Consider the following 25,728-nt stretch of genomic DNA (forward strand, 5'->3'; position numbering starts at 1 on the left):
GTGTGTATAGAAGAGTGTGTATGTGTGTGTAATGAGTCTTTGGCATGCCTTTGGTAAGTCCGGCATTGATTGTGATGGCTCAGCGGTTGTGGCATGTCAATGATAAGGATAAGGAGGAGGGACTCGGTGTGATGGGATAACGAGATGGCCTTCTGTAATCTGTCCATCCTTGGCCGGCCTAAAACCCAGTCGAGCACAGCACTACTATTTACAGAACACCATAAAAGACACACGGCACATTCTTAAAGCTCTTTAGTTTGAAATGCCTTTGTTGTTTGATCTGGATTGTAATTTCACTTTCCCCTCGATGGATAATTTGTTGATGCAGACTTGTGGTCAGATACTGGTCAACGGGGTATGTCCTTGGCATAGGTTTCAGAGCTTCAATAATGTAGATCTTCAAACATGAAACATTTTCATTCTGTGTGAATGTGTTTTCCACTTTATATTGCCATCATATTTACATTATCGCTTCTGTATACCTGAGCTCAGTGTAATTTATTAAATATTTTAGTGCAATGTTTTTGTTGTGTATGGACATTTTTATTTCTGACCTACCTATAGATATATACGATATAAAAAACATGTTGTATTAGTAAATTATTATGAATTAAGTATACACTAGTAGCTCAGGACATTTACAATAAAATTGAGGTCAAGAAACCCGCTTATGAAACCTTACATTATAACTGTAATCATGATCATTGTACTGAGCAGTATGTTTTAAACACATCAGTTGTTAATGATGACTATGTCAGAGAAATCTCAATAATTATGCAATGGTACCGATGTTTTAGAATGTGTTAGTAATTCATCATTTGAGAGGCTACATTTCTTTTCCACAGCACTATGCATTGCTCACCTTCTCGATTTCTCCTCTAGACTGCTTTCTGTAAAGAGCATTTGTGACTTAAGCATGAGTCCTTATGGCATGAAAATGAAAAGGGCTGATGGCTGTCCATGTTGGTTGTGTGCGGACGCCATGGCAGCCGGCGTGTGTGGTCAGTCCTCTGTGCCCCCTCAGTGGCTGGTCCAGCTGTGACCCCCCAGGGGCCTGATCCCCCTCCTGCCACCCGCCCCCCCCCCCCCCACACACACACACGCACACACACACACACACACACACACACACACACACACACACACACACACACACACACACACACACTCATACTGCCTCGTTAAAGTCCAGAGCCAGGCGTCTGCCAGCTGGCCGCTCGGGTCCTCTAAAGATGCTCATTTAGGCCGTGTGACATCAAGGCCACTGCGCCATGACTGTAATTGTGTTAGGACCCACACCAGACACCCCGTGCCCTGCTCCACTGGCTAATCAAAGCGCCGTGGGTCGCCGGGCCCCCCCCCCCCCTGAGCCGAGAGGGGATGACCACCACACTGTACCATCAGATAACACACTTACGCACATATACACACACACACACACACACACACACACACACACACACACACACACACACACACAGATAACCAGAGCCTTCTGATCTCCAGTGGGCTCATGGCCAGACTCTGATGGCCTGGGTCTGATGAAAGTGGTTGGGCAAAGAAAGTACTGTATGTATGTATGACAAGGAAGTCTTTCAACAAGACCCTCTGCAATGATGTATTACAGTATAACGACTTTGCTACTACAAAAGGCAGATTTTCCATTAAAAATCATTTGGATTTAATAATAAGGCTCAGTTTATATTTGCATCTCTTGCTATTAAAGGTCTGACTGTAATAAAAAGGTACGTGGAACACTTTACATATTATCTTCATACTTTGTATTTGAATTCTGCATAATTAATGTCATAAATATGTAAGGGATAAGGTATTGTCCGGAGGCCATTATCTTAAAATAAATCTTGACCTCCTGAAGGGATTTATTTTTGGATAATGACGACGGACAATACATTATCCCGCTTATTATACGGTTACTACAAAACGATAGAAGACATTCCTCCAAAATAACAATTTTTAATGATTTAGTTGCCGTTTCGTGATTTCCGTTCAAGTTTCAGGTGTTGCGTAGCAGCCCATTACTTGCTGACTTCAAATTACAATTAGTCTGTTACGTTAAATGGCCAGACTACTTGTGTAATGATATGAAAGATGTGAATTAGAAGCACAAAACCCATTGCCAATGACAGGGGTCATTATCTTTTTGCAGCGGTCATTATCAGGAAATATCGGACCTGCAAATGTTGGGACGGCCCATTCAAATCAACGGTACTTTTTGGAACATTCTGAAGAGCCGTATAATAAGTGTGTAATAATTAACAGGTATAAAGAGCATGTAATGACCAAAATGGAAAGTTGGCAATTAACTGGTTTTATTTATTGTTTTCCTTGTTTTAAACACAAATTACATTTCTTAAATATACAAAACTATATTATAACAAGACACATGCTCTATTATTATGAAATACAGTCATAAAATCATATGTAAAAGAATATACATAATCACCATTTCCATTTATTCAAATTCAAAATACAATTGATGAAAAAAATAAAATAATAATCTCAGACTGTGCAAAGCAACAAGCATTCCAGCTTCGGTCTCTATCTCCAAAATTTCACCAGGTCCATTTTTCCGCCCCGAAACTGATGGCTGTCGGGAATTGCAGTGTTGAGGGATGGACGGCGTTAGGCTCTCTGGGAGAAATGCAATAAATGACAAAAGCTTTCAGGCGCGCCCATCAGCGGAGGTCAGGGAAGGTAAAGGGAAAGGGGCCTAGTGTGAGCTATCTGCTGTGGGAAACGGGCAGAGCAGATAGGGGAGCCCCCTTGTTTCATCTCGCCCACAGCACAGCCACGTTCTCATTGACTCCTGACACCGCATGGAAAAGGCTATCTCTCTTTGGGGGGGGGGGGGGGGGGGGGGGGCAATCCTCTCCTCTGTAAATCTCCCTGAGAAAGACAGAGAAAAAGAGAGAGAGGAAGAGAGAGAGAGAGACAAAAAGAGAGAAAGAAATGAAATGTCAGGTAAAAATGCCTGCCACCATAAAACAGTGTAGATAAAACTAGAATTAATGAAGTGAGGTGAAAAAACAGAAAGGCAAAAGCTGTAAGCGTCTGTTTCTTCTCCCGTAGTGTACAGCATGTTTTTAGCTCGTAATTAATGCTAATCCGTTCAGGCGCGCACGCTTTTGTTTGTCATTGGAAGAGGGTCTCTCTCTCTTCCTCTCTCTCTCTTTCCCTCTCTGTATTTATCTATCTTTCTTTCTCACTCCCTGCCCTACAAAAAGATGAGAAAAGAGAACCAGAGAGAGAGAGAGAGAGAGCACGACACTAAACCGCAGACAGCAAATTGGAGTTGAAACCACCATCCCAGCTGGAAAGACATGGTTAAAAACAGAGGATGGACTGCTACAGGAAATTACACACTCATGTGCTCAAACACACACACACACACACACACACACACAAAAACACACACACACACACAAACACACACACACACACACACACACACACACACACACACACACACACACAAACACACACACACACACACAAACACACACACACACACGCACACACACACACACGCACACTCACACTCACACACACACACACACACACACACACACACACACACACACACACACACACACACACACACACACACACACACACACACACACACACATACATACACGCCCCCACGCACGCACACACATGCATCTAGACACATGCAGTGATAACTGAAAAAATGTGAGAGCCACTTTCAGACTTTACGTGGCGGGGCACACTATGCGGCACGTCCTCATGCTGTCATGTGCCTTAGTGGGCCATGGCACGCCGTAATTAGTCTCTGAGCCAGGGGAGCCTCCTCGGCCTCTCCCTGACACATCTTGGCCGCTCCGACACTTTGCACAAGGCTGCCTGTTCTCTTACACACCCCGCCATTGTATGGCTAGGCCATTAGCTGCTGTGTTAGTTAGCACCACTTCCTGTTACAGATGCAGATTCATGAAGCGACAGATTTGCAGTGATAGAGATGGAGACAGCGCTAGAGGGACAACACTGCCTGCCTTTGTTGCTCTGCGTAGCTGAAGGTAAAGGTGTGCCGGCAGCCACCACTCAAATGGTTGGAAGGGTTTTATTTTAACTAATGAGGTGTGAAGTCCTGCCAAAAGAGTGTGTGTGGTTCCACCCATAAATTAGAGGTGAGAAACAGCTTGTTCCGATACCATTAGGGCCTTTACGTGTGTGTGTGAGTGTGTGTGTGTGTGTGTGTGTGTGTGTGTGTGTGTGTGTGTGTGTGTGTGTGTGTGTGTGTGTAAGAGAGAGACAGAGAGAGAGAGATAGATTTTTCTCTCTTTTTAGCAATACACATTTTTTATGTTAACTTTTTATGTTCAATTAACTTTTTCCACAAGCCTTTAGAATGTCCTTATATACATATCGTTATAGTTACTCTTTGTGTGAGATCATGGCAATGTGAAAAGCTGGTTTGTGTGTCAGTCACTGTGAAGTGTATTTCTGTGGAATGTACGCTATTTTCCCCATAATTCCCATTGGATCCATGCTTACACAAATGGCTGCCATGGTTGTAGCTCATACTGCCGGAGAACGTGTGCTATCAGACCCAGATTAAGCACAGTGCAAGAACACACATGACATCACTTGGTGGTAGCCATGTGGGACTCCATCTTTCTATTTTCAGTTGTGAGGTTTTGCCGTAGAATTGTTCCATTGTATCTGTCCTTGAGACACGCACACACACACACACACACACACACACACACACACACACACACACACACACACACACACACACACATACTGTTGCCCCCTTTCTCAGACACTGGGGGCCCCTGACCATACCTATAAGCTGGAGGTCATTACTGAGAGGGTGTTTGTCATTAAGACCACACTGACTGAGTACCACAGTAATATCAACATTTCAGTAGTCAGCCTTTACTGTTTCCTCCTAGCCATGGATAGGAGAACCACTTGCTATGGCAGAGCACCCCCTTAAACTCTGCATAGACGTCCATGTTAAGGTCCTGATTTGGAAAAGATCCTTTTAACAGTTCTTTGACTTCTGAAATGACAGCACGCACTTGTAGCTGTCGTTGGTGCGTCTCATAGAAACTCACTCACGTTTTGCCGTGGCGCTTATTGACGGCCAAGCGATGAATCTACTGCACTACAGCACAGGACTATTTCAAGTATTCTACAGCTGTGTAATCAGTGTGGCAGAAATGACCGAAGCTGCCATGACATGGGAAAGTTGCCTTACCACCCAGGTGCTAACACCCCTCGAGCAGCTCTGCTTTACATTGGCGTCTCCTCCGCTGCTTTCAACAGGGCTGTTTGCTCCTAGCCCCCTCACTTTGCTTTTGTGTCTTTTTTTTTCGTTTTTCGTTTTTTTTTTCGGAAAGGAAATACCTGCGAGACTCCTGAGTGATGTAGTCCCGGGCAGCCTTGGAGACCAAACAATGATTTACAATCCATACCTGTTTGAAGGTGTAAACAAGACCTTCTCATTCCATTTCTAAACAGGATATATTTTTGACATGGTAGTAGAGAGTGAGGGAGAGAGCAGGAGTGGAGCGAGAGAGAGAGATTGTATGTACAGATGGCCAAACGGGTGTTAGACATTGAGCCAATATGGTTGTGAACATGCACAGTGCACACAACCGTCTTCCTTGCCTGCTTGCCTCTTTTAAAATAAAACACTGAATGTCCATGTGTGCAATTCAGCAAAGTGTTTGTGTTTTGGGTGGCGTATTGGTGGGGTGAGTAAGTCATTGGGTCTTTCCTGTGCATGGGCCGGCTGGTAGAGGAGGGCAAGGGTCTGGTTCTCTTCAGTCTGTGCCAGCAATAACCCAAAGGGACATGACAGGCCTGTGATTGGGTAGGCACCCTGTAGCTCCCAGGGGCCCTGGCCTCCGTATCTATGGAAGCCAGCCTGGACCAATGAACCGTTGCCACAGGGCTGCCATGGTGGAGAGGCTGCTCGTGAAGAGCGAGACCAGGGTTTTCCTTTGCTCCATCTCTTGCTCTTTTCCTCTCCTCTTTGTCTGCCACGTACTTCAAAGACCATTTCTTTTTTAACTCTTTCTTTCTCTCTCTCACTGCCTTTCATTCACTCTGTCTGCCTGTCTGCCCGCCTCACGCCATCACTACCCCTTCATTCATTCTCTCGCTCACTCCTTCTCTTTCTTTCCATGAGATCATCCCTCCTGTGTCTCTGACGTGCAGCAGTGCCTAAATCCAATTGTTTCAAGCGGGAGCACAAAGAGTCGCTAGATTAAGATACGCCTTCACCAGGTTCTCTGGAGCTCTTTGATCCTTTTGTCTTTCTCATGGAAGATAAAACAAAAGACCCTAGGTGCTGTGACCATGTACTTCTCTTACTTAGATCTAGCGGATGTTTTTTTTCTCCTTTTTTTCTTTTCTCTAGCTCTTTTGCTTTTATTCTTCTTTAAGTCAAAATTGAAACTCTAGCCTTATCCGTGCACATCAGTGGGTAGTAAAATCCTTGGTGACCTGGGGATTTACTATGTAGTGGGTCCCCCTCGGGGAAAAGGGCCATTACGCCTGTCTCATGGGCTGCTCTGAAATGGATTCCGAGCTACTAGCTGGTCCAACCAGGCCTATAAAAGCAACCTGGACCTTACTCGGGCTGTTGGTGGTCTTTCTCTCTCTCTTTCTCTCTCTCTCTTTCTTTCCTTCTTTCATTCTCTCTCTCTCCCTCTCTGCTCTTTGGCTCTGGCCTTTTGGGTGGGAAAGGAGGGGGGTCTTTTTTGATTGCGTTCTTGCACTGAAGGACCATGTGAGAGGAGCAGACTTCAAAAGGGCACATAATCCAGGTACGACGCTTTACTTCCAACGTCTGAACACCCCATGTCTGAGGCGGCCATAAAACTGTGGCCACTGAAACCGGAGAATGATTGATTCTTGTACACAACTTCATTTCGGGACATTTTCATCCCTCTGCACTACAAATATTTATTGTACTTCACTTTACGAAAGTGGAACACATTCAGCTGAGCACTAAGATCAGAAATCCCACTTGCATGATATGCAAAGCGTTTCAATGCCCTCCGCGTTCTTGGGTTCCTACTAAAGCCATGGTTTTGACCACAATTTCCTGGCAGCACGGAATGGGTTAGGATGATGTAGAAATGCAGCTAGAGTAACTAAACACGACTCCGCTGAGAAGGCCTACACAGAATCATGAGAAAGGAAGTAAATAACAGAACTGATAGACAGGATACAACAGTTTGGTGAAGCGTAGCGCAAAAGCCTGGATGGCAGCTGCTGGATACCAGTGATTTAAAGTCAATGTGTAACTCAATCAAAACCCTAGAACACAACGTTTTATTCTTTAAACCAGAGCGGATAGTAGTTGAAAGTGTGGAGGGCATGATATGGGTCACGGCACATATGTCTCCCTCCCCAGGTGATGTGCCTCTTTCCCACCCCTTGTCCAACTCCAGCCTCACTTCACGAATCTTCACAGATGCCTAAGTTGGGTCTAGCCCTGTGGGCTGAGTCTCTGCTCTGGGCTGGAGAAAGAAACATGCATAGGAATGTGAGGGAAGAGGTAGTGGACCCTGTGATGGTCCTGTTCGCCGGAGCCGTCAGACGTGATGAGCTGGGGACAAGTCTGTGGATGTGGGCAGCCCGGCATTCCTGTGGTCTCCCTGGAGCCATGCGCTGACCCGACGGCCCGCGGCCCGCGAGGAACGGCCACTGCATCCGCCAAGAAGCATCCGTGGGTCATACCCCTGAATGGGTCTCAAGGGATGGAGTTGCTTGATTGTATGGACGAGTACTCAGGACACTCCAGTGGTTGTGATTGGAAAATAATGATACCGAGAGGGCAGCTGGAGCGAACCAGAGAAACGCCTGACATAACCACCACATCGATTGGCTTTGTTTTGTGACAGAAATACGAATAGGAACAGTTATTACTGTAGAATTTTAACTACTGGGTCACAATGTCTGTATATGTATGATATTTCTCTTTTGGAATGGTGAATGCTCAGTAAACCTTCGTAGACGTCACATAGTGTCAATGGGGGGTTTGTGCCGCCACCTAGCGGTGTTAGTGAACAGAGGATGTTTTCGCTGTAGATTTGATATCCGTTTGTACCAGCATTTTTAAATGTGAAGTTTTTCATTATTTTATTATAGACATAATGACAATTATTATTTCAGCCGCAATCTATAATCTAAAATATAATATAATATCAACGCAATACAATAACAACAATATTGATATATTAAATTCATATAAAAATACACAGATTATTTTTTAAACCAAAAACACTGATATTTAATCAAAAGACATAAAATCAGATGGACACAAATATATCCATTATCCATTTCCTTATTCACTATTATTGTAAATATAATGCAAACCCCGTTACATTTCTTCAGTTCAATGTAAGAAATATATTAGGAGTGTAGGCTAATTGCAAAGTGGGTTGCATTAGTTAGTACATTAGTTTTTTTATATAAATTATTCGAATTCCGTAAAAGACATTTTCATTTTGGGAAAGACTTATTAAGTGGCTCTCTTATACAGAGAGGGCCAAAATGAGTGAGTGCTGAATGAGTGCTGATAATCTAGATCGTAGCAACATGTAGCCTTTTATATACAGACATAGAACTCTTCTTTTTGATATATCTTTTAGACAATTCTTTGAAATGAAACTTTAGTGCATTAACTCATCAGAACCTTAATTCATTTTCATACAGGATTTTAATGACAACACCGCTCTAAACCGACCGTATTTTAACGGATCAATCATTGTTTAATAAACAAAGTATGGTATTATCAATGTCCTGCTGGAAATGTATCTCTTTTAAAGAATGCGTTGTACGTCTGTGATTTTCTTTCCTGGACTCTATGTCCCTCCTTCTGTCCGATAGATTGGATTTCACCGCGTGTCTGCGTGTCTTGAAAAAAAAACCTGTAGACTTCATAGAATTGCCAACAGACGATAGGTTTTGTTTTAGATCGGTATTGTTGTGTGTTACATTTATGATAGCATATGCTCTTGTGAATAATTGTATCATGCATTTGTGCTTACTTATTAAATACCTAAATTAAAACAGCATTTAAACACACACACGCGCGCGGGCAATCTGTATCAAAAGTATTTTAGAATCGTCTTTGTAATGATAACTTATTACCTGTCTCTTTTAATACAGGCTAATTTGCTCCACACTAAATCAACTTTGCTAACATACAACCTATTGAAAACATTTGATGAAGAAGACAATGGTTTATTATTATTGTTATTATTATTATTATTAGAAGTAGTATTAATAATATAGTTGCAGCTCGGGCTAGGTTAATAACAGTGTTTGCGTTATGGTGCTGCTGTTGTTTTTGCTGTTGCTGTTCTCGGTGTATGATGAATGCATTAGACAAACGGTTTGTGACACTGCAATTCAACGCCTGTTCGATGGAGACAGAGGGGAGAGCCCAGTGCAGCTATGGGGAGCCGCTGTAGAACCTGTTCTTTCTCAAGGTGCCCAAGAGAGCGCGGGGGTCCAACTGTGGGAATCTCGCAGATTGGCCGGCCACGACGAAAGACTGATGGATACCCACTCCAAGGTCCTTCACTTCAAACAACCTCCAGAACATGCGCCTGTAGGTCATCTATACGCGGCCTTGCTTGTCAGGCCCTCATAAATTATGTTTACCTGAAGAGAAAGCATAATTGAGAATATGATTGCTCGTACATCCATTTTTGAAAGGACCAGTTGTCTTCTGTAATTACGCATTAAGTGCATTCCCGATGAGAATGAATGCACCATGCATTAATCCATTAATACAGCACATTGAAAACTTTTAGGTTTCCCTTCTAGAAATGAACCCATTTGTCTCCCATTAATCTGTGTAAGGCCTTGTCGTTCAAATGAACCCACATTCTACACAAAATGTTAGCTATTACTTGTCAAACCATACTGACGCCATTATATTTCGATGACACATTTTCCCTCTCACACAAAATATAAATTAACATAATTTACGCGATAGTATGTTGGGTTTGGGATTGGGATAATTATGACTTAAAGAATGGGTAAACAGTTTCTCAAATCACTGTCAGAAAAATAAATTCTAGTAATTAGCAAGGGTTCCTTTGATGTCGCCCAATATGAATGTGTGTTATTGTAATTGCGCGCACACCTCCGCGTTTTATGAACCAGCTTTCACTTTTACAATGTAGTAATGTGTGAAAAGAAGGGCGGCCCAGTTGTGACCAAAGTTAATTAAGACGAATGCAAGTCTGCACTAGTCTTCCGTAGATAAGGGGAAATTACCGCGTAATGGCGTAATTAATCACCGTTAGTTTATGTATTTCAGTAGCCAGGCAGCAGAGCTCTACGTCACCGAGAACTATCCATCCGGCAAGTAACACCGGGGACATTTATAAAGCCATCACCTCAGCAAAGTACCCATGCTCGATTACTTCACTTCAGAATGAAACAATATTGTATATATTTTTTTTTAATGAATGCGGTTTTCATGCGGTAAATTGAGACTCTCTGAACACCTTGCTAATAGACCATTATGCTGATTCAAGCCGGTATTCTGATCTGTGAAATTTCTAATGAAGGCCAACGAAAAATAAAATGTCTACAAATAATACCACTAGCAGGGCAACTATGGACTTTATATTGGGGTTTTGAAAGCACCTTACAAATTTAATTTCGGCCCATTGACTGCCGCGCGTAAAGGGCACTGTGTGCTCGACGATATGTTTGTGATTAATCCCACTCTAGCTCCAACCTCTGGCGCCAGGACATCAAATGAAATTCAAACGCTCATAAAAAGCGAAAGCATAGAAAACAGAACCAAATCAAGGGGGAGTGAGCGTAGTGGACTGCAAAAACAATAGATGCCTTTCAGACAAAACACAAAAATGTCTCCACGCAGGACCTAACTTGGTGTCTCCAACCACACTACCCTCAGAGATCAAATAGTTTGACACTAGCGAAATATGCACTGCTCTAAAAGTGAATTGAAGAGAGGGGAGGGGAGTATAAGGTCTGATTGGAGGGCTGGATGGTGGCCGGTCAGGGGGGAGGATGTTATGACCTGGTAATTATGGGCCTTGGACAGATGCATTATCCAGGCTCAGAGCTGGAGCCACTGGATATTATTGTAGCCAGAGGGCCAAAGGAGCCCAGGCTATTCCCGCTATATGAGAGCCGGTTGGCCAGGGCCCCGCATCCCTGCTGCTCCCCTCAGATGACTGTGGCCTGCTGCCTGGCCTAGGGGTATCCAAAGGCATCAGGGTGGCCCACAATCTTCTGACCCTGTTTTGGAAGTCACTGGAGCCTTTGGGCTGAGATCAGTGCACAGGTGGTGTATCTGGACAGGCATGCTAGGGATGTATGCTTTGGAGTTGAGATAACATTATCTCCCAACACTGCGTGGTCCCTCTGCCAGTGAACCCCATCATAAGGTTCCCCAACCAACACTGAATGAGTGGTTCAGTCTGTACACTAATGCCAACAACAGCATCTGTCTGTGTGGACTGGATTTGTTAACGTTCACCTTAGCACCCCCTGATCAATTTTGGATTGGTATTGCGTTTGGAGGCATCAAAAGTGTATGTCATCAGCTCACATCTTGTTTTCTTTGCAATCCAATACTGTGTAGACACTATGAAAGACACTATGGCCCAATCCCATTTCTAATCTCTACCCCTACCCTTACCCCTACCCCTTTGCCTTCGCTTTTTCAAACGGAGGGGTAGCCGAAGGGGTTGAAACGCTAGCCCTTCGAATTGGGATAGCACTTCAACAATTACGTACGTCATCAGTACGAAGCGTCAGCTGTTACGTTACCGGAGAGCGACAGCTGTCACTCACCAGATATAAACAAACATGGCGCCTGCAGCTGTTATTTACACAATGCAACATTTCATCAAACAAGTTTTAAAATCATGAATTACAAAGAAAATACTTTCATTTGTGTGATGCTTTCCCTGCTGTTTCAGACATTTTTAAATGGACTCGCGCGATGTTTGTTCTTTAATGATCACGGGTTCGCAATGCATTGAGGGAAATCAGTCTACCCCTCCGTTTGAAGTGTGCCCTCGGAAAATCTCCGTTTGGAGGGGTAGAAAGCGCTTCCCCTTCCCCTACCCCTCTGTCTTAACGTGAATTGGGACAGCCCTACCCCTCCACATGAACGCGCAAAACGGAGGGGAAGGGGAAAGACGGAGGGGTAGGGGGAGAAATGGGATTCAGCCTATGAATGCTCAAGAACACAGAAGAACAAGCTATTTGAATTTCAGGCTATTGTTTTAGGTTACACACTTCTTTTCTTCTCCTCTGCCCTTTGTTCTTTTTGAGCTATATGGAATTTGTCTTTGATGGCTAGCTACTAGGCTTTTCAAATATCTGTTCCATTATAAATGACCTTCTTTCTCAGACATTTCCTAGCAGTTGAGCATAAACTGACATACAATAGCATTTTGTCCAACAGGACAGCAGCCACATAATAATCTCTTTCTTAATCCAACAGGTGTCAGAGCATGTCACAATCCACTAGCTGTTTTTGCTGCCTGTCTTGATGTGGTGGAGGAGGAACTATGAGTTGTCAAAGAGATATGGTCCCATGAAAATGCTTAGGCCTATCGTAAAATATCTCTCTGACACTTACCTCATAAACCGCTCTATGCGCTGTTTGGAGAACGAAGAGAGACTCTTCAACGATTACCTGCAACGGATAGCAAAGGGAAAGTATTTACATTGCAATGTCAGCAATGCATCACTTGCAACATTGTTTTTATATATTTTTATGGGTGATGTGTAAGCCTATAATGAAGGAACTTTTGGTTGAAGGATTCAAAATCGCAACTCTATGAATCACCACCTGAAATAAAACCTTCCTTCAACCTTGCATATTTTGACCAAACTCCAGCAGCTCTGTACAGAACTCTTTGACGGGCACGGAAGGGTCTTCACCCCGTCCCCGGTATCCGCTCACAGCTGCGCCCCAGCTGAATGAAGCTGTGTGAGATGCGCTGGGGACTCAATGGAAGAGGCCACTTAGACAGGAGAAGACAGTTGTGGGCGCACTGAGCCCCCCTTCTTCTGAAGGACATCGCAAGACGTCGGACGAGCTTCAGCTAGGCTAACCTCATTTGGAGTTATACTGTGCCTCCCTCTGAAGTCCGTGACCCCGTGATTTGTAATCGTAAATCATGTATTGTTTCTTCCCCAAAAGGTATATATATAGGCAGCTACCACTGATTTAGTATTTCCTGTTTAATATCCAGATCTACACAATGTTTAGGTAACCCGTTGTTCTCGTATAGTTTTCTTTTGTCTGTATATTTCAAAAGGCTCATAAACGCATAAAAACTGTCACTATCCGTTTGGTGTGGCATTATGTTTTTTGGCTCAGATCTATTGTTATCATTTATTCCTTGTGTCATTTTATTGCACTAAATATGTCATAAAAACAGGGGCAGGGAAATTGGCTGTTTTGAATAAGTCCAGATTCCCCCTCCTCAAAGCACTTTCTGAATAATTTCCACTGTACATTCTTTTTCCAGCCATACAACGCTGTATCTTACAGAGTCTTAACTTTTTTTTCTTGCGTTTGCAGTGCATTTCATTTGTTACCTTAATTTAAAAACAAGTCACTGAAATCTCAATGTGAAAGCCATCTGGAGATTATGGTTGCTGAGTTTATTCAAGAGAAATGAGAGACACTACTGACCCACTACTTATCACTGTCTGGTACAGATCTGTCCAAATACTCCGCGTCTGGCAGCTAAGAAGTAATCTCTCATTACCGCGCTTTGGGTGCGCACAGACTGCGCTCTGGAGGACACTCAGCTCAGCTGATTCATTGATTGATGTCAACTATGCTACTACTTCGCGATTGTGGGAGAGTGGTTTGACGATGCTGTCAAATAATCTGTCTTTGGTAACATGTAGCCTTGGCTATTATGTTGCTTCTAGGCATCAATATTTTGTAGCATAATGACCGAAGCTCAAGGTTGTACACAGCGTATTAGGCGTTTGTTTCAACATGTATTCGAACAAGCAAAAGAGGTTAAAGATAAAAAAAAGTAGTTATTTCATATATAATTTTAAAGCTGTGTTTGTTTGGTAGTGACGAGTGGATTTGATATTTCCATAAAGATTTTGAAAGATGACGAAAAAAAGATGACGAAATTAATCGCTGAAAAAATTATATTGTATGTACAGGAAATATAAACAGTTAAACAATGACCCATATAAAACTTTCGGCTTCTGTTTTATAGCAGGAAAGAACTGGCATCCTTACCTGATTGATTTAGCATAACTGATTAATAATTAAGACGGCATGGCATGGACACAGATTTCCATGGGAAATGTGTTCGTAGAATTTTAAAGACTGAAGATAGACTATATTACTGGGAAAGTCTACCAACCGAAACAATTATCCATTCTTTGAAATGTTAGCTTTCTATAAGGTAGATTGTAGAGACGGTGGTTGTTTGGGGGTTCAGGAAACAATTAAACAAACAGGGGCACTCCCCTCTGATGCCCGCTATGCCTGGACTATGCATCCATTATGAGGACGGACATCCGAGGAGACGAGCCAGCTCAATACTACTTCCATCAAAACTGCTACTGATTACAGTAACCATTCACTTTTAAATGAAATATATTCAAACGCGTTTGACTACCCAAGACATACCACTAAAAAATACACCTGATATTAACCAGCGTAGGCCTATCTGGCACTGATTCGACATTTTTATGCCGGTTAACAATCCGTTGGCAAATGTATGCATTTTTTCCCCCATTGGCCTGTTCATGTCTTTTCTTTACAAGCCTTACTCACTAGTTCAAATCTCATCGAAATTCAGATTCCAGTGGGATTCAATTTCGATACGGTTTCAAACCAGCCCTGGTGGTGCCACAATTTGTTTTTTGTAAGACTCATCGATTTATCAGCTCGAGAGAAACAGATGGATTTGTCATGCTGGTTTAATTTACTTTTTGCCTTTATCTTACGAAATGCAATTGTTCTCTCCCTTCTTCCCCCATTTTTGCACATCAAAACGACATAATATTCCCGAGCCATGAATGTTAATATGACACGAACTCCTTAATTCTAATTACCAAATGGATACTTAAAAAGTGAAAGTGATTTGGATAGGCCTAGTGATTGCGGTTCCACTTTTGGATATCACCAACGTTGGCATCTGCTTGACATTTAGGCTGGAGAACACATTGCGTGAGTAACAGCAAGAACGACGCCAAGTGACTTTAAAACCTTGGGAAGAAACCATTACATCCCCTCGCCGAAATGAAAGGAGATGCATGCGGTGCAGTGCACTTTTTCTCGTCAGTGATGTCATGGATAGAATTGCAAAAATGCCGGCTGTGTTTTTGATTAGGGTAATTACATTAGAATGATGTCGTTTAGGACTTGATGGTCAGTTCACCAGTTAGGATGCCAATGGGATCACATGCAATAACACCTGAATATGAAGTAGTAGGGTGTTTAGCACGTCTGTTCCTTATAATATAATATATTAGCACATTAATGTCCCTCTCCCAGCTTACATGTCTTTTATATTATTATTTGTATTATTATCATTATTATTATTATCATGTTGATGATGATGATGATGATGAGGAGGAGGATTATTGCCTACATCTAGCGAATGCTGAGGCGCTATCAATGAAATGTGATGTTTAAGTTCTCAATATTCAGATAAGGTAACGCATTGTCATAGTCCTATATTGCAAAGTTTGTATTGTTGTGTATTATTATTATGATTTGTATTATTATTATTAAAATTCAGGTGAAAAACTCTGATGGTTACATGTAGGCGCAAGCTCTAACGCACTTTCAGGCGACAGCATGGCGACCCGCTCGATCAAATTGTCCTGACAAACTGCAGTTTTTCCGTGTAAAAGGAGTTCATCAATCATGTCAAATTACAGCCAACTGCCATGTCAACCAACCTGAACCAAATAATGTTGTAGACAAACATCAGCCGAGGAGAACCCCATAAGCTTGTGCAGGAGACAACACAGACTAAACACGTGCAACTTCATGTCAATGTAAGACAAAATCGCAAAGGAGAGAAACGCGCAGTTTACAACTATCCGAACGAAATAGTAAATACCCTGCTATGTAAAAAAAAAATTCTACCGGGTGAAATTTGATTGTTAAATTATCTAAACAGAAGTAGGCTATAGTAAGCATTATTAATAGCCTATTAAGAATATTAAGAGCTTGACGATATACATTTGCACATTGATTACGTTATATTTTAGTAATGATGAAAGAATTTAAAGTACATCGATCATTTAATGTTTTGTATAAATATCACCTAGAGTGTTCATGGCAATCTATTTTTCATTTTATAAGTTACTCACAGAAGTTGACAGATACCTTCAGCTCTATGCGAGTGATTTGCCAAGCAATGTCCATTTCTCAACTGCTCAGTTTTCATTTGTCAGTAAATTATACAGCAGTCGATGCTTTTTTCTGTGAGAATACCTTTGTGTGCAGCAAGCAATCATATTATGTCTGCAATTAAGGTATCAGTCTGCTTTCATGCAACTTAGTGACGAGTACACTTGATTAGAGAAACCAACATAAGTTAGTTGTCTGGAATTACATTACTCTAAATATAAACACATGTGAACAAATATGAAACACTAAATATTTGTTAGACATTTCAAAGGTGGTAACCTAACCCAGAGGACTGAATGGAATATTCAGATTCAGCATTTTTATCAAGGAAATAACAACATGAAGACCTTGCTCTCTGTGCTTTGGAAAATCTCCTTACTTTCTCTTACACGTAATCGGCTCTGTAGAACGGCTTTGGTGTTCCTGTGAATAGGAAGGTTTTGGGACCGTGACTTCTAATCCATAGAACCATATTTGAACAGAGTCAGCCATAAATATCTGCTGTGTAAGTGGGGACTGCTGTAAAAATCTTAGAAGGGGTCTGTCTTGAATGATTACTTCAAGACTGGTCATAAAATGGGTTTATGTGCTTGTGTGTTTTGCAAACAGATAATGAGATCAGTATTCTAAAACTGACCCATATTTCACATTTTAACTCCAGATTAATATTTTCAACACTATACATTCATTTTATCTTGAAAATCTGCAATAACATTCTGTCTACTTTTAACTGTAACAGTTTTTGTTGAGCTTTGTACATTAAATGTTAAATGTCAATGTTTGCTTAAATGGACAATCCAATAAAAAGTGAATTTCGCTGAAGCAAAATCCTCCCAAAACTCTAACAGAATGAATGAATGAATGAATTAATATGTGTGTGTGTGCGTGTTAACATGAAGACGTATCAAGCTTATGGCAGTGTTTTCAGAAAGTTTTATTTGTATACAATCTAAAAGTGTTTTAGTCCAGTGTTTCAAAAACCAGTCTTGAATATTATGCCATAAGTTTAGCAAGTTTACCTTAAACACGCACATGAACAACATGGCAATTTCCAACATGACCATGAGTCCTATGCATACAAGAAAAAACATTCTGAAAATATTGTAGCAGAATAATGTTGTTGCAATATCTGTACTCACAGCCACTTCATAAATAGCTCAAGAATACTCTCAATCCTTCGATTTGCAACGGTAGTGGAAAAATACGAAGATTTTTGCATGTGGTTGAGTACTCATACAACTATGTTCAGGTAAAAATTTCAAAGAAGTGCAAAAAAGAGGATTCACTCCATTTTTCGAGGAAAAAAAAAAACAAGCATTTAGTTTAAAATACTTCAAAATAAAATGTTATGTTTATAAATCTCTATACTTAAATATATACACGATGTGCAAATAAAACAAATCAATGTTTCTTCAAACTCAGTGAACGTTTTGTTGATGCTTGAATGTCAGTTTTTTCATTTGAACACATAACCATTGGCACTCTACTAGAAAGAAAAAAACAAACAGAAGATCTAAAATAAATCACAAAACCAATGGTGAGAGTTATTGTCCTTCAGATATGCTAAATGGCTACAGGCTGGAGGGAGCATGGTAAAGTGCATACTTGTTCAATATCAGAAACAATCCTGTCTAGTCAAAGCAACTGAGTGACCCTAACTGTGAAGTTTCAGATGGCTTCTCATAGTTAAGAGAACAATGGAGAAAGAGATAGAGAGGAACAACGAAAGAAGGCGATAGATGGAGAGACATATATCCTAGTACGTTCTTAGGAGAAGAATGGACGAGGCTAGAAAATATGGAGGAAAAACCTAACCCATGGACGGGAACATTCATTTCCTACAGTGCCACGTAGGTGACTTAGTGCTTCATTACCAAGGAGGAGAGGGTGAGTAGCAAACTGTTGTAACAGGTGATTGTGAAGATAATAAAGAAATTCTTCATTTAACATAACTTTGGCTCAATTCAAAACTCCAGCTTCTGCCCATAGCTTCGACACACAAGTCATGCTTGTATTATTATCATTATGGTCTATGGTACAATGGTGGGGGTTAATGATAAGCTTATATCTGTGTGAAAGTCTGCTTTCATATGACTACCAATCCTTCCGTTAAAAAAATATTGACATTCATTTAATAAGTGGAACAGAATATTCTCTAAACTCAACTCGCTGTTCGTTTACGTTTGCCCTATGACTAACAGCAATAATGTTACGTGTAATATTCAGTAATAGCTGATTTTATAGCGTGTGTCTGGAGACTTGGTTTAAAGTATGTTTGCTACAGATCTGCACGATTAAGCTGGTCGCTGTTGGTTACACACTCTACTCCCACTGAGGGTACACTGTGCTGCATGCTAGCTCGTTAGCCTGCCTGCCTACCCTCCCTCCCACTGCGGTTCACCCAGCAGGGCTTCTTAGTGCCCCCGTCTCTGTGGTGGTCACACCAGTACTGAAACTCCAAGGCTGCAGAACCCTGGGTGGGACTCCAAGCTCCCCCTTTCCCCCCCATAGCAGAGTCCTCCTCAGTGCTGTCATTTGATATTTTGTTGTATATATATATACTGTATATATATTTATATAGTTCTATGTAGTGCTTTGCCAACTGCTCACTCTCTTGCTTCTACAGGCTGGGCTGTTTTAAGCGGCTACATGGCCGATCAGATAGATGTTGTCGTAGAGATGGCCCACAAAGTCCTCACTGATGTTCTGGGCGGCACGGCGTGTGTTGCGGATGAACTCCCGCTTGGACATCTTGTTCTTCACGTGAGGGCTGGTCAGATCGATGGACAGCAGAATGAGTGAGTAGCACAGCACATACACTGCATCTAAAACCAATCAAAAACAGAATAGGATAGAACGTTATGGGCCTTTGTGTGTGTGTGTGTGTGTGTGTGTGTGTGTGTTTGAGAAAGAGAGAGAGAGAGAGAGAAACCTGTGATAAATGTGTATGCACAAATGAGAAAAGAAGGACAAGAGCAAGGTAGACAGAAAGATGGAACGAAAGGGCAAGTAAGAAGAAAACGAGTGAGTACGAGAAAGACAGGGAAATAATTTAGAGAGAGAGTTGTACAAAATGTCATGGAAATGTGAGAGACCTGGCATTTGACAAGGAGGAGCAAAGAGTACATCTTCTCCAGAGATTAACAGCTTTATCATTAGTTTACAATAAATCAACTTTACCCTCCTTCTTATCCATCCCCGATTGGTACGACAGCCCAGCCACATGTTTCTACAATGCTAGGCTTTGATTGGTTGGAGTGGTGCCCTCTTTTGCTAACACTTTAAGCCATCTAGATTACAGTGGCTTTAGAGGCCAATGACAGTGTTAGTACATGGATTTCTCACACATTCTCCTCAGTGGAAGTACAACACAGTTGACCACGGACCACTGACAGAGTTCTGCTTGTATCATAGTCAGCCGAGATAACATTCATTCTGAAGACCACCCAAACATCAAGCATCAGCACCTTCAGGCTGTATCAGTATTCCCATTTGGGGCCAGGCATAGCTTCACCTTGTCTGGACTCATGCCTCCGCTCACCTGGGCTCAGGCCGAGTTGTTGCACCAGCGTGGTGTTGCAGGCACAGAAGCGGTGGGAGAACTTGGTGATGAGCGTCTCCAGGTACTCGCCCCGTTCCTCAGGGGCGTGGATGTGCCTGAAGAAATCCCTCAGTGCATTAGGCAAGAACTGGTTGCTGAAGTTGTGCAGTGTCACCAACTCATCAAGGACGTCTCTCCTAGAACAACAGCAGCATTAGAGTAACCATTAAACTCTGTTTGTCCATTAAGGTTACCATCAGTGGTGGATGAAGTATTCAGATCCTTTACTTAAGGAAAAGTGCCAATACAGCAATGTAATATCACTCCATTACAAGCAAAAGTCCTGCATGAAAAATTCCTACTTCAGTTTAAGTACATAAGTATGAGCAGCACCATGTAGTCAAAGTATGGAAGTTGTGGTACTGGTTTGGTCCCTCTGACTGATATTATTATATATGACATCATTAGATTATTAATAGGTGTTGGATAATTTGGGCATTTGCTGAAATGACATGTTAGAAGTGTAGAGAGACAAATCACTATTTGATGGAGTTAGAACTTACAGACATCTAAAATGTGACCCCTAACTACACAATGCTTTTTGTAAGAGGCCAGAAGCCAAATATGTTGGAAACCACTGGTTCAATTTTAATCAATGTGTATTTGTTATATTCTCCACTGTGTAAATCTTCATCTTAAAAGTGACTTGTAATTAGCTGTCAAATAAATGTAGTGGAGTTGAAGTATAAAATAGCATAAAATGGAAATGCTCAAGTAAAGTAGAACTACCTCAAAATTGTTAGCCTGACGATGTCATACTCATAATTCTAGTCAGAATATGAGTCTGATATGAACCATTGGGCTGTGATTATGGGGCGTGTTTCAATGAACCAGGGGGAAAAGATGCCTCTTTGCTCAATTGGATACCTACGTAGAACCAATCAGAGCAACGTAGTATGACCATCTGATACATTAAAACTTTAACCTGATCCCGTAGGAAGGACGGCAAAAACATCTTTTCGACCGACAAATGCCTTGATTGTGTTTCTCTGTTCCTCTTTCAAAATGAATGCGCTGTCAATATCTGTTGAGATATGCCTGCTCACGTTACTAATTAGCAGCAAGGCTAGCTAGCTACTATGTGTTTCAATGGATTTTTGGTGTAAGCGTTAGCAATGACCTAACAATAATGGTCTAGAGCGCTTCAGTTAAGACATACAATCCTCGCTAACATTCGTGTTGCACATATACAACTAACCAAGTCAATGTAGACATAAAAAAGTCGTGTAGATAGCATAATTTATATAAAATATGTCCCACTTACAAGCTCCCGATACGCGCCATCTTGGGAGGATTTCGAATCTACCGCTTGATCATCTGTCCATCAACGTATCAAGCCCGCCCTGACAATTTCATTGGTACGGCTTTATCCGACCGATGATACTCTCTCCCAACTAGCTCAAAGCCAGACCGAATCTCCCAGACCAAACATTTTGTGGGCGGAGTTCTGGCTGGTATCCAGGCTACAAAATTGTACTTAGGCACAGTACTTTAATACTTAGGCACTAAACTGAATACTTCTGGATACCATCACCTTCCTCATACAGAAAAAAAAAAAAAATCTACAATTCACAATTTATAGCCAGCACTCAACAGTCTATAGACTAATGTTCCTTTGTGGGATCCACATTCTACATTTCGTATCCTTCTTTTGTAAACACATAGGACCGCAATTAACTAAAAGGATTATAACAAGGCCTTTCTACTTCACCTTTCATCAAGATACATCCGCAGCATCTTCCAGTTCAGTGTTCTAGTGTAGAATATGAACTTGGCGATTTCCTGCGGGTGGTCGACCAGGATGCCTTTGGACATGAAGTAACCGATACCCTGAGGAGGAGAGGGACCCACATAAAAACACACACACACCAAGAAGGATTAAGACATGAGTGGCACACAGAAAACCAGAGGCAGCGTTTTAGTCAGACAGAAACCACAACTATCACATGCCTGCTAAGTGGTGGGGCAAAGTGGTGCTAATCCACTTAATGACACGGTGGGAATAGTCATGAATGATCCTCCGCTGCAGTTACGGGGGTCTTATGAGGATGTGCATGGGTGCGCAGTGCTACTAGAGTTAAAGCTGTGTTAATGCATTTATGGGAGGTGAAGAGTTGAAATGGTCTGAGGGGTATATAGTATGTGTTGAAATGGAGAACTTTAGAAAACACGCTACTGCTGTTTTTTCGACTCTCCCTTTCAACAGAGTTTGAGAAATGTATCTGAAAATGATTAATAAAACGGAAGAAAATTAGCTTGGTTTGTGGCAGAGCAGGAATAATGATTCAGCACTCAAATCACTGACTCATTTATTTCTTAAGTTGCAGCAGAAGTACAGGCTAAGAGAAGGCCTGAGGAAATGTATATTCAAAGTGCTGTTTTCTAAATCCCGGTGAGATTGGAATACGGTCATACGTATAACCTTGCATTAAAGTTATTTTTGAGTTGAGTGAGCTTTTACTTGTTTGTGTTTGTGAGCAGTAGAAAAAGATATACAAAGTAGTGGCGTTTCAAAAGAGCTCACCTCCAGTGCATTAGCATTGAACGTAAGACTTCCTTCATCTAGCTGCATGTAGAGCTTCCTATAGGAGAAGCCAATGGGAACCCTTCTATTGTATATGGAACAGTGACCCCAAGTGGACTTGCACAACCTACAGGGCAGAGACAAAAAATGAATAGCACCTCTAGCCAGGGCATGCAGCAGTACAAATCCTAAAAAACTATTTTGAATATGAGAATACAGAGTAACGAGTGCTTTAAGTTATGCAATTACATTGAATACGGCACACTTATATAATGTGTTGGACATGAGGTAACTCTAATGTATCCTATTTAGGATATGGAGCAGAACAAATTACACTGACAAGTTAATCTAAAATGACCAGCCCGAGAAATAAAACTGACACATGTAAAAGATACCCATCAGTATAAGTCTTTATGCTGGAGGGGAATAGTAACTGTGCCCAAACTGCTAAACTAAGTCCTGTAGAGAACAACAACAGGAGGCCGTAATCACCCTTGCCACAGGTATTCGTCGCTGCCCAGGCCTTGCCACACACAGGAGGCCAGGCACAGGTCGGTAGCGTTCAGGTAGGACAGGATAGTGATGCTCAGCTCAGGCGGTAGCATCTCCAGGTCGATGAAGCCCTGGTCGCCTTTGCCCTTGCGGACATGCAGCAGGTGGCTGATGTCACTTCCAGGCACCTGACAGTGCGGCATGCCTCGGCGTGCAGCTAGATGCTCCCCTTGCGTCGGCTCCATCCTCTGACCCTCGCCCTCCTGCTCTAGGTAGCACTGGTCACCAAAGTCTTGATGCAGCTGCTGGTTCCGCACAACCCTCCACAAACCCTGACCCATTTGCAGATCTGGGGGACATGCCGGAAGACTAGATGAGAGACTCAACAACAACAGAAATGTGATCATAGTTGAACCGTGTAAAATAGCTTATGCACTTCTATATAAATACTCTTAACAATGTGGTCTGCGTGTGGCAGCATCAGAAATTAATTTTGTGTCTTGGTGCAACATTTTGACAATGGATTTCAGGGGCTTTTATGAGGGCATTATCTCACCTACCTGAAAATAAATGCATTCCACATTATGAAATGCATAGAAAAAAAGCAGTTACTGTGTAAGGGTAGTTTCAATAAAAATCTAACTGTAAAAGAAAGAAAACAAAGGAAATCATAAAGAAAGGCATCAAAGAAGATGTCTTCTGAAAGGGATTTCTGTCCTGTGACCTTAATCATTTCTGAGGAGACTCAACTGTTGAATGGAGCTCAGCTGATCCTAGAGTTGGTCCATACTTAATATTGAGAAGGTTGTCCTCTCCAGGCCTCATCCAGATTTGATCATCTCCACCTTAAATCAAAGTTCTTTTTTTCATAGCCACAGAAGAACTGGAAGCCCACATTAAAAATGCTCAGTTTAATCTGATCTGTGGCACCTGTGATATTATTTGCTATCTAGCTACTCCTCTAATTCAATTTAGCCAGCTTTATGTGACAACAGAAACAACTGGCCAAGAATGTGAACGAGGGGACATGCGTAGCCCAAAAAAAGGAGTCTGAAGAACTCCTCAGATTTTCTCTGCATTATAACCTTACTGAGCCCAATGCTTCAATTTCCAGCCATCTAAACCGTTACCTCATCTGACGAGACAGTCACAACAAGGCTAAGCCATTTAGCCCATTTAGAAGTGGCAGTAGCCATTTTTGCATCCTCTCACTGCAAGCAGAGGGTCGGATTGAATGCAGCTTTATTTTCAGTGCAGAAGCACTAATCCTCTCAGTGATGTGGCAGCTACACCACTCCATCTCATTGCCTTAGGCATGTTTTTACTGTGGCATCTCTGTTTTAGTGTGTGTGGACAGCTGTTTCTCTGATGTGATGGTGTGTCTGTTTGGCTTCTCACAGAGACTCCAATTGCATGTTTTTATCTCCCCCTGCTCTTCTTGATGATTAACTGACTTGGGAGGAATTCCTTACACATTTACTTGTACATTGATTCATAACATGTATCAATTTGGCAGAAGCTTTTATCCAATGGTATGCATGTATATCAGCATCTCTTTGACTGTGTAATGCCATTTCTCTAGTTATTCAGCATTCTCCACCAAAGCCACGATTGGAGTGGAGTGACATTTATCAAGTCTGGGTCTAAGTTGAAAGTAGTTTAGCAGGTTAGTCAGCTCCTGTTTAAAGTAGAGCTGTTAAACTTCAAAGTAACCCTCTCAGTGCTCTTTCTTGTATGCTACATTCCAGTAGTTCATTTCACAATGAAAGAGCGTTTAAAAAATGTCAGGCCTTGAAACCTTCACATTGATATGTTGTCTATGATAGAAAGAATGCAAGTAACCAAAACATGGAAGGTTGAATAAAGGCGAAATAGTCTACTCTGCTGATTTAACGTGTAAATGCAGCAACGAGTCATGAATAACTGGAAATCAAATCTGTTTACTGTCAACACTGAATCAGCACCATCACAGGTAAACCAGGCTGGCCTCAGCTCATGAGCAAAAATCTAAGTAACATAACATAACGCACCATGAAAACCAAATTGATAGTACAGTAGTTTTCCACCCTTGGTTTGCATATTAACCAAATAAGGTGCCTGGCATCTGCTACCACAAAATACAAAGTTGATTTGACGTCTGCTTGTATTACAGCACTACCAACCTATTCAGTTGATTTTGGTCATACTACAATCATATGTTAACCTCTGTATAAGACAGAACACAATAGGTTTTTCACTGTGACTAAAGTTTTGGTTTGTAGACCTTCTAGACATGTAATGTCCATATCACGGTCGCTTGACGCACAACATCCACCTTTCTCTTCAGTCATTCGGTGAAACGAGGAGACGACAGAACACTAGAGCCTACGATTGGCTGAACACACTGTCATCTGTAACTGTTGCTGCGGTTGGTGTAGATTGATTTCCCCTACCAGAACCACCCACCTGTGTTTATGGGATATTCTACCGCCGCCGCGACGAAATCCTGTTCAGTGTACCACAACGTCTATAGGAATAGTCCTCTGTACTTTATCAATCTCCGCAGGCTGTCATCGTACCAGAATGCAGTGTCTAAATCAACACGATCCCTACAGATTGTGGAGACACTATGTTGTGTTGTGTCACAGCAGCTCTAATCTCCTTCGTCACTCAACATACAGCTTCCTCGACTCCCCTTTCTACTCTCCTCCC

At 41.9% G+C, this 25,728-nt stretch overlaps 1 protein-coding gene across 2 annotated transcripts; it reads right to left on the bottom strand.

Moving 5' to 3' along the window:
• Positions 1-17,336: 17,336 nt before the first annotated feature.
• fbxo8 (F-box protein 8) lies at positions 17,337-25,696 on the bottom strand. Of its 2 annotated transcripts, none has more exons than XM_080837888.1 (6): positions 25,483-25,696; positions 23,038-23,386; positions 22,546-22,672; positions 21,733-21,851; positions 19,962-20,158; positions 17,337-19,245 (listed from the first exon to the last, which is right to left on the bottom strand). In XM_080837888.1, the coding sequence occupies exons 2-6, from the start codon at positions 23,376-23,378 to the stop codon at positions 19,058-19,060; spliced, it is 972 nt and encodes a 323-aa protein (XP_080694014.1). In that variant the 5' UTR covers positions 23,379-23,386; positions 25,483-25,696; the 3' UTR covers positions 17,337-19,057. The 2 variants fall into 2 exon arrangements, with proteins under 2 accessions (XP_080694014.1, XP_080694013.1); XM_080837887.1 differs by having other exon boundaries at positions 19,935-20,158.
• Between the last annotated feature and the right edge of the window lie 32 nt (positions 25,697-25,728).

Source organism: Sprattus sprattus (genome assembly GCF_963457725.1).
Source record: "Sprattus sprattus genome assembly, chromosome: 4".
Classification (NCBI taxonomy): Eukaryota; Metazoa; Chordata; class Actinopteri; order Clupeiformes; family Clupeidae; genus Sprattus; species Sprattus sprattus.

Coding starts and splice junctions, on each gene's coding strand:
- fbxo8 (XM_080837887.1), bottom strand. CDS start 23,378: ATGGGTCAGGGTTTGTGGAGGGTTGTGCGGAACCAGCAGCTGCATCAA. Junction 22,673..23,037: donor GACGAATACCTGTGGCAAGG/GTGATTACGGCC, acceptor TCTGCCCTGTAG/GTTGTGCAAGTCCACTTGGG. Junction 19,246..19,934: donor GAGGCATGAGTCCAGACAAG/GTGAAGCTATGC, acceptor GATTGGTTTTAG/ATGCAGTGTATGTGCTGTGC.